General features: G+C 33.6%; 1 protein-coding gene across 1 annotated transcript; it reads left to right on the top strand.

Moving 5' to 3' along the window:
- The first annotated feature begins 244 nt into the window (after positions 1-244).
- On the top strand, positions 245-1565 carry LOC129881487 (zinc finger protein 10-like). The gene has a single exon (XM_055955681.1). The coding sequence runs from the start codon at positions 487-489 to the stop codon at positions 1309-1311; it is 825 nt and encodes a 274-aa protein (XP_055811656.1). The 5' UTR covers positions 245-486; the 3' UTR covers positions 1312-1565.
- The last annotated feature ends 8406 nt before the right edge of the window (positions 1566-9971 follow it).

Raw genomic sequence — 9971 nt, 5'->3', positions numbered from 1 at the left:
GTGGTATGATAGATATGATTCAATTGCTTATAAGTGGACAAGTTCAGATTCGTGCTCTAAGAATGGAGAAACTACCGGTAGAAAGTGAATCCTGTTCAGATGGATCATATTGAAGACTAAATCTGAATTAATCAAGTCAGTAGATTTTGAATACCGAACAATTTATAAACCTTTTTAAAAAAGATTAATGCACAGTACTAACTATTAATATAGGTCTTCCTCTACTGTTTCTATATTTGAAGGCCGACTAAAAACAAAAGAGTAGCTGCATGAGAGGGTCTCTAGAGTACCCACCACTCCACCTTCCTCTTCCCTAACTTAAACAACTTTTTGGCTCAATATCCTTCATTTGATGTCTTCTTCATCTATTCCCTATAATATTATTCTCTTGTAGCTTTTTCTTTTAGTCAAATTCTTGGTGAATAAGATAATCACAACTCTGTTTACCCCTTGATTCTCCGTTTTCAAAAATATTTGGGAGGTGAAATGGAACAACCAAGATATTGGATGAGCGCGAAGCGCAAACATGACATGACATTATCAAATAATCCTTCTTCATATGGTGATTCGTGGGAGGAGCAAGCTTTTGCTGAAGATGCTGCTGGAGCTCTTGGAGGGTGCATATGGCCACCAAGATCTTATACTTGTAGCTTTTGTAGAAGAGAATTCAGGTCAGCTCAAGCTCTTGGTGGCCATATGAATGTTCATAGAAGGGATAGAGCAAGAATGAAACAATCTCCTCCATCTAATAATCTAAATGGTCATGATCATCAAGTATTTGTTCCTCCTCTTCCTCCTCGAAATCATAATAACCATGTTCAACACCCTTCTCAAATTTGTACCTTTATGTACAACACTAATTCCGACTCTGACTCTGGGGCTCCAATTAGGGTTTCTTCTCAAAAGACCTTAGCAACTCATCATCATTCCTCCTTTTCATCAATTGTCCAAGAAGAAAACAAGAACAAGTTTCCATCACCTCCTTCATCATGGTCAAACTTGGTGGCCAACAAATATTCTTGTCTCTCTAGTGTGAAACATGATGAGGAGCAAAAGTTAAAATCTATAGATTTCAAGAAAGATCAAGAGATGAATCTTGAAGGCATGATAGACTCAAGCTTTAGAGCAAAACAAGATCATATTGTTGAAACTAATTGCAAAAGGAGGAAAGTTGATCAAGAAGATAATATTTCATTTGCAAATCTCTTCCCTAAAACAAGTTCATCAATCGAAAGGTGTCGTCCCCAATCGGAAGCACTTGAAAGGATCCCTAGTGCTATAGAGGAATTGGATCTTGAGTTGAAGCTTTGAAATATCCAAAGGTGAAGTGAATTTGCAAAAAAAAAACAAAACAAAAAAAAACAATACAACTCTTATGATGACAACAACAACTTGTGGTCTCTAGTTCATTTCTTTCTGTATGCTTCACTCTTCCTCTCCTCTCCTCTTTCTTTCACTTGTTTTCTGATAGTTTTAAGCTAAACTTGAAGAGTGTAAGAATGACTTAAAGATATTATGGAAGGCTTCAAATATATCTCTAAGCATGAGGAAGGTCTCTTGTCAAATATTTTGTATGTGTAACTTATAAATTTTGGATTTATGGATTTTATGCTATTTGCATAGGTATCTCCAAGAAAGTTAAAACAACATGATCGATGAATTCTAGGTGTGTAGACGAAGGAATTTGTCGATTTCTCAAACCATGATATACAACCGTGTGAAGATATAATTAAGTAAATGAAAATGTATTTTTTCTGATGGTTTAAGTTTAAAGATAACATGGTCACGCACACACTTCAACAGTTACAAATTGATTGATGATTATATTTTTTGATGACTCAAGTTTTTGAAAGAGATGATCACACACTTCAATAGTTACAAACTGATTGATGATTAATAGAAAGTTAAAACAAGAAGTTTAACTTTTAGCTTAAGAAACAAGCTAAAGGGTATATATATAGGGCTGCCTTTAAGATTATGCTTACAATTGATCTTTTTTTTTTCTTTACTTAAAGAGTCTCTTGAATGCAAGAAGTGTATTTACTTCCTTAATTATAATGAAAATCAACAATTGAACAGGTCTTTGAGGTTAAGAAGATATCACAAATTAGAGAGATCTCACTTTTCTAATTTGTAGAACAATTTTTTTTCTGCTTGAAAAATAAGAAGCCCCTTTACATCTCTTCATCTGCAAATACAAGATTTATAAGATGGCAAAAGAAAGAAGGTTTTCATTCTTCTTCTAATTAAGAGTGTGTTCTTTGGGTTGGATTGAATTTTGTTGTTTTTTTAATTCTATAGTACCTCGACGTGATATAAGCGTGAAAGGGGTTCAAATATCAATTTTCTTTTAATAAGGGTTAAAAGTACTTATTTTGACTAGGGGAGGGGTGGGGTGGGGTTGGGGGAATTTGGCTGATACTATAAGGGGTGAAGAATCAAGAAACTGACTAAAAACTGCATGGAATGCAGTAAACTCTTTTTCCCATTCATCAATAATACCTCACTGACATTCTGTCAGTACAAAATAAAACTAGTAGACATACACATAGTTTTTTTTTTTTTAAGGACACATATATATAAGTCAGATACAATACAACATGGATTCCCTTTTTTCTTGTATTATTATCACATCCAGATCTGTGTCACAACTTTTTTTACAGTTAAGTACTTTCAACATAATAAAGCCATAAACTTGTGTTCTCTTCTTCCACTTTTTCCCCAAATCCTTCCAAAATTGTCACCAACTACAAGGGAATCAATCCATTTAAGTATCATGTATGTATACTATTTTTTTAATTGTCAAAAAGAATATTATCACATCATGACTCTTAAGATTTAATTAAGACCCTTTTTGTTTTGTACCTTTGAGTGTATAATTATTATAGCTAGCTAGGTTAATTTCTTCACCTACTTTACATGTATAATTAAAGATATGGAATGAATGAAGGAGATGAGAATTTAAACAAATTCAAGGAATATAGTGTGCCTCCCTATATCATATTTTAGAGACGTAGTATTTAAGCCTCTAGGTTTTTCTATTACACATACATTCCCTATGTATGTATACACAAATTTTCTATATAAGATCATTTTTTTTACTATTATTTTTCTTTTTCTTTAATTTTTCTCCTCCTCATTTAATTTACACATTTAGTGAGCTATTCTTACCTTGTTCTTTGTTCTACATGCTTTTGGTGTTGGATCGGAGAAGGGGCGGATCCATAATTCTAATATTGTCGGTTCGAGTTCAGAATTTCACCATAATCTATTTGATTTATAGAATCAGAAATATATTATTTGTATTTATTTAGTAAATTTTTAATTATTTACAGACAAATTTTCCACTTTAGGAAAAATGGTTTTGAGAAGGGAATATTTCAAGATGGTGAGAAGATAGTGGAATTTCTTATAAAATTTTAAAGACGTACATGTCAATTCAGGATTTAAATTTGACGATCTTATAGAACTAATAATTGTATTCTTGAAATTATGATTTCAAAATTTAGTATAGTATTTTTAAAATCTTAGTAGTTTCTTCTTTCTAAATAGTATATATATTTAAATTTTGTAAAGAAAATATTGATTTTTTTTGGACTTTCTTATTAAATATTAATTGCATCCTTTGGATATGTGTAGGGTGTCATTAATAAGGTGATTGGGCTAGGGTTTGTCTTGATTAGGGTTATTGAGTTGGACATGCCTGGAAAATGCAGAGGGAATTAAGTTTCAAGAAATTAATTATGGGGTTGTGTGGGGGGGGGGGGGGGCAGGAGAGCACATGGGGTAACAGTAGTATATATAGAATTTAGTGAAGGGAATTGGAGAGTTATTCTCAACTAGCTAGGTGCCTGTATTTTTCTCATTTTAGAGAATTTGGTAATTCCAAGATATACATTTAAGTATGAACTGTTTTGAGTAAAAAATAATAATTAATATTCTGAATGTTGAAGTTGTTTATAGTATTTTATTTTGACAGGTATACAAGTATATTTGCATGGAAACAAGTTTCTTCACGAGATTGATATAGCTTTTATTTGTTGGCTGAATAGACTATATATCCATTAAAGAAAAGGTTTATTTAGAAAGTAGAATACATTGGGAATCTGTCCAACATAGCTTCAATATAATTCAAGATTATCAATTAAGGAGTTAAGATTTTCATTAAGTATTCAAAATAAACATACTGACTAGCAGAAGGGGTTGAACTTCTACTATATACACATAAAAAATTATTTTAACCTTGTATAAATAGTGTAATTTTTTGCTAAGCCCCAAGCTGGTTCCGCCTTTGAATACTACCTGCATGTATATATTTCCTCTATTTCAATTTGTTTGTCTTAATTAACTACTATTTAAATAGTCTAAAAAATATTTTCTTTGATTATAATTTTTCAAATACTTTCTAAATATTTTCTTTTTTATTATAAAAAATAGTACTTTCTATTTTTAAATACTTAATATTTCAAAGGAAACTAATTAAATATATACATAAAATAGAAAAATTTGGTGGTATGTAGTGCTTATTTGAGAATTAATTGTAAGATGCTCCTTCTGTACCAGAAGAGTTGCAGTAGGAAATTATAGGTCCGTAGGTCTTCTTCCTATGTGCAATTAGGGAAAAACTAGAATCCTTGAATATATCTATTTACAAAATGAAAATAAAAAAACGATTTATTCAATTTTTTTGTGTAAAATGACACAAAACTAAAAATAAATTTGCAATAGCTACAAAACCAAATCTCTCGTATGCCCCCTAGTTGGGAAAACATGGACTAACACAAAAAAAATATATGGTCAAAATAGTAGAAATAAAATGATAAAATAATGACACCAAGAATTTTACGTGGAAATCTTTTTAAATAAGGAAAAAAACCACGGGCCAAGAGGAGCAACTGATATCACTATAGTAAAGAATTTTACACTGGGTAGTACCAAGTACAATACTCAAAAAATGACTACCACACACTCAAAAGGAATAACACTCTTTTGATCTCCCACCTTACTAAAAAAATATCGCTCACACTCTATTTTTCTTCACACACTATTTTCTTATAGTCTATGGAATACCTCAAAGCTTTCTAATTATTTTTTTCTGTCTGTCAATTGGATGTGTAAAACGAGGAGCTGAAGAGCTCCTTTTATGGGAACTCTTCCTTACCCACCTCGCCACTTTATTTGACAAATCAAGAGAAGAATCTGCAATTTGCAAATTGCAAATTGTAGTAATATTTGACCAAAAAAGATGGCCAGCAACCTCTTTTGAATAAGGTACTGAACCCCACAAATCTTCCCCTCCAGTCTCATTCACTAAAAAGAGGTATTTTCGTCTTATCAGAGAGAGCTCATGCCAACAAGTTCTTTGCACAGCTCGAACTTGTCCCTTGTTACCACTTTGGTCAGCATATCTACAGGATTCTCATTTGTAGAAATTTTTTTAACCTGCATAGATTCATCTATCTTTTCTCGAATCCAATGATATCTCACGTCTATGTGTTTTGTCCTTGCATGGTACGTGGAGTTCTTACTCAAGTCTATTGTACTTTGACTATCACAATAGACGGCATACTCCTTTTGATGCCAGCCAAGCTCTTGAAGAAGTTGCTTGAGCCATATCATCTCCTTGCCAGCTTCAGTAGCCGCAATATACTCAACTTCAGTTGTAGACAGTTCAACACACTTCTGCAACTTTGACTGCCATGATATAGCTCTTTCTGAAAAAGTAAATAAATATTCAGTAGTGGATTTTCTATTATCAAGGTCTCCTGCAATATCAGCATATGTATAGCCTTTCAAGATTGGATTTGATCTTCCAAAACACAAACATTTATCTGAGCTTCCTCTCAGATACTTGAGTATCCACTTTGCAGCTTTCTAATGTTGTTTTCCTGGATTGTCGAGAAACCTGCTGACAACACCAACTGCATGAGCAATATCAGGTTTAGTGCATACTATAGCATAAATTAGACTTCCGACGATGGAGGAATATGGAACTTTGGCCATGCTCTCTTTTTACTCCCGAGCTGTAGGACACATCTTCTTGCTCAACTTCATATGACCAGTAAGAGGTGTTTGGAAAAAGCAACCCCAAAGATTTGGGACCAAAAGCGGTTAGTGGTGACCATTGACTAAATTTCTTCGGCTTGAGTTGCTAACAGACTTAGCATTCTTCATGTTGAAGCATTCTAGTACACGTTCAATGTACTTTTCTTGTGACAAATAAATCTTCCTTTCATCCCTGAGATGAGTTATTCTCATGCCCAAAAATTGCTTGGCATGACCCAAATCTTTCATAACAAAAGACTTACACAACTCTTTCTTCAGCTCTTCAATCTTGGAAGTATTCCTGCCCACAATCAACATATCATCCACATATAGCAGAAGGATGATAAAATCATCTTCAGAAAATTTTTGTACAAACACACAGTGATATGAAGAAGTCTCTTTGTATCCTGTTCCCTCATAACATATTCAAACTTCTTGTATCGCTGTCTAGGAGCTTGTTTTAGTCCGTAGAGACTCTTTCTGAGTTTTCACATAAAATCTTCTTTACCATTTACTTTGAAGCCCTCAGTTTGTTCCATATAAACTCCTCTTCTAGGTCACCATAAAAAAAGTCATCTTCACATCCATTTGCTCAATCTCTAAATTAAGACTAGCAGCCAAATCAAGAACTGTACTAATGAAGGACATTTTCACGACAAAAAAAAATATTTCATCAAAGTCAATACCCTTCCTTTGACCAAATCCTTTAACAACCAATCTAGCTTTGTACATGGGCTTCAATCTATGTTCTTCAACTTTTACTTTGAACACCCACTTGTTCTTCAAAGCTCTTATGCCCTTAGGCAATTTTACCAACTCATAAGTGTGATTCTAATGCTAAGATTTCATCTTATCTTGCATGGTTTCAATCCATTGATGCACACTTGTATCAGGTACTTGATCAAGATAGACTATGCCATCAGAACTTGAAGATTTTAGCTTTTCTAATTTGTCAATATCTTCAATGGTTTGATTTTCCATGAAGAAGATATTGCAGCTTCTTACAAGCTTCTTTTCAATTGGATCATATAGCCTATAACTAAATTCATCAAGGTCATATCCAACAAAGATGCACTATTGTGTCTTGGCATCTAACTTTGACCTCTTATTTTTTGGCACATGTACAAAAGCTTTGCAATCAAATACTCTCAGATGGTCATAGAAAATATCATTTCTATACCAAAATTTATTTGAAACATCACTTTGCAAAGCAACAACAGGCAATAATTTAATAACATGTGCAGCGATCAATAAGGCCTCACCCCAAAAGGAGTTTGAAAACTTTGCTTCGAAAATCAAACATCTAACTCTTTCCATCAAGGCCCTGTTCATCCTCTCAGCTAACCCATTAAGCTGAGGAGTCTTAGAAGAAGTCTTCTGGTGTCTAATATATTGATGCTTGCAGTATTCGTCAAATGGTCCACAATATTCACCACCATTATCAGTACAAATACATTTTAGTTTCTTTCTAGTTTCTCTTTCAACTGAAACCTGAAACTGCTTAAAGACACCCAACACTTGGTCTTTAGTCTTTAAGACATAGACCCAAAGCTTTTTTGAGCAGTCATTAATGAAAGTGATAAAATAAAGTGCACCACCCAGAGTCCTTATCTTCATTAGACCACATAAATCAGAGTACACTAACTCAAGTAACTCTGTCTTTCTTGAAGGAGGGTTAGACTTAAAAGAAGCTCTATTTTTTTTTTCAGCCAAGAAGGGCTCACACTTTTCTAATTTAGCACTTTAAAAATTAGACAACAATTTTTTCTTGACCAAAACATTAAGTCCTTTTTCATTGATGTGGCTAAGCCTCTTGTGCCACAACGTTGAGGAGTTATCGCTCTCAACTGCATTCATCATATTGGCACAAGTAGGCGTCGTAGTCCAGTATAGATCAGGACATTTGTTACCATGAGCCACAATCAAGGAACCCTAAATAAGTTTCCATTGTCCACTGCTATTGGTACTAACATATTCTTCATCATCTAGAACACCAACATAAATTAGGTGCAGACGAACATCAGGTGCATGTTTTACATTGTCCAAAACTAGTTTAGTTCTAATACTAGTTTCCAAACAAATTATACCAACACCAAGCACCCTAGATACAGTCACATTACCCATACTCAAGGTTCCAAAGTCACTAGGGGTATAACAAGAGAAAAAATCCTTTCTTGACGTCACATAAGATGCGGCACCAGTGTCCACAACCCAGCTTGACTCATCACAAGCAATATTTATCAAATCTGCATCAAGGACTATAACAAGATCTTCGGTGAAAATGGTGGCTACGCAATTTTCATTGCCATCTTCTTTATTTTCCTCTTTGTCTTTGTTCTCCCTCTTTAATTTCCGGCAGAACTTCTTTGTATGCCTTTTCATGCCATAATAATAGCACTCAATATTCCTAAGTCTACCTCTGAATTTTCTCCTGCTAAGTTCTCTATTCTGATAACCATGATTTTTATTTCTCCCCCTGGACCAGTTACCAGGACATCCGATGAAGAAGAAGAACCTTGAGATTTTTTTCTCATCTCTTCGTTCAAGACACTACTCTGGGTGGAATCCATAGAGATCACACCATTTAGAGTAGAATTTGACAATGAAGTTCTAAACATTTCCCAAGAGTCTGATAGGGAACCAAGTAGAAGCAAGCCTAGAATTTCTTCGTCAAATTTAATGCCCATAACAGACAACTGGTTCATGATTCCTTGAAAATTATTCAGGTGATCTGTCATGGAGAGCCATCATGGTATTTTAAACTTAAAATTTGCTTTATTAAGAACATTTATTGTTTCAGTCTTTCGAGCATACAAGCTTTCAAGTGCTCCCATAGGGTACGAGCATGCGTCTCCCCAAAAATATAGTTCAACACATTATCGTCAACCCATTGTCTAATAAATCCACACACCTTTCTGTGCAATAGATTCCATTCTTTATCTGTTTTATTATCACGCTTTACAGTAGTAAAAACTGATTGATTAAAATTCTTGACATGAAACAAATCTTTCATTTTTCCCTTCCAAATGACATAATTAACATTATTCAAAGTAACCATTCTACTAGTGTTGACTTTCATCATTTTCCCCCAAAACATATAACTATAGCAAATCAAAGTAAATCTTTTCTGATGTGGAAGTTCAGACTATTCTGCAACCACAAAGCATACTTAGATAAAACTTTGTTCTGATATCAGTTTGTTGGGAAAATATGGACTAATACAAAAAATATATATGGTCAAAATAGTAGAAATAAAATGATAAAGTAATGACACCAAGAATTTGACGTGGAGACCCTTTTAAATAAGGAAAAAACCACGGGCCAAAAGGAGCAACTGATATCACTATAGTAAAGAATTTTACACTGGGTAGTACCAAGTACAATACTCAAAAAATGACTACCACACACTCAAAAGGAATAACATTCTTTTGATCTCCCACCTTACTAAAACAATATCGCTCACACTCTATTTTTCTTCACAAACTATTTTCTTATAGTCTATGGAATACCTCAAAGCTTTCTAATTATTTTTTTTATGTCTGTGAATTGGATGTGTAAAACGAGGAGCTGAAGAGCTCCTTTTATAGGAACTCTTCCTCACCCACTTTGCCACTTTCTTTGACAAATCAAGAGAAGAAGCTGCAATTTGCAAATTGCAGTAATATTTAACCAAAAAAGATGGCTAGCAACCTCTTTTAAAAATAAGGTGGGGATTGGACCCTGCACTAGTGACACATCAAGATTAATTAGTTAAAAAGGAAATAAAAGAATAGAAGTAAATACTTCCTCCGTTTCAATTTGTTTATCTTAATTTTGTTTTTAGTCCATTTTTTAAAATACTCCGTATATATCTTTCCTTTTCGATAACTTTTTAGTTTCAATTTTTCCACATGACATATTTAATACCACATGAGTAAAGGGTATTT

Source organism: Solanum dulcamara, chromosome 3 (assembly GCF_947179165.1).
Source record: "Solanum dulcamara chromosome 3, daSolDulc1.2, whole genome shotgun sequence".
Lineage (NCBI taxonomy): Eukaryota > Viridiplantae > Streptophyta > Magnoliopsida > Solanales > Solanaceae > Solanum > Solanum dulcamara.
Note: the sequence above shows the minus strand (reverse complement) of the source record. Positions and strands in the feature narration are given on the sequence as shown.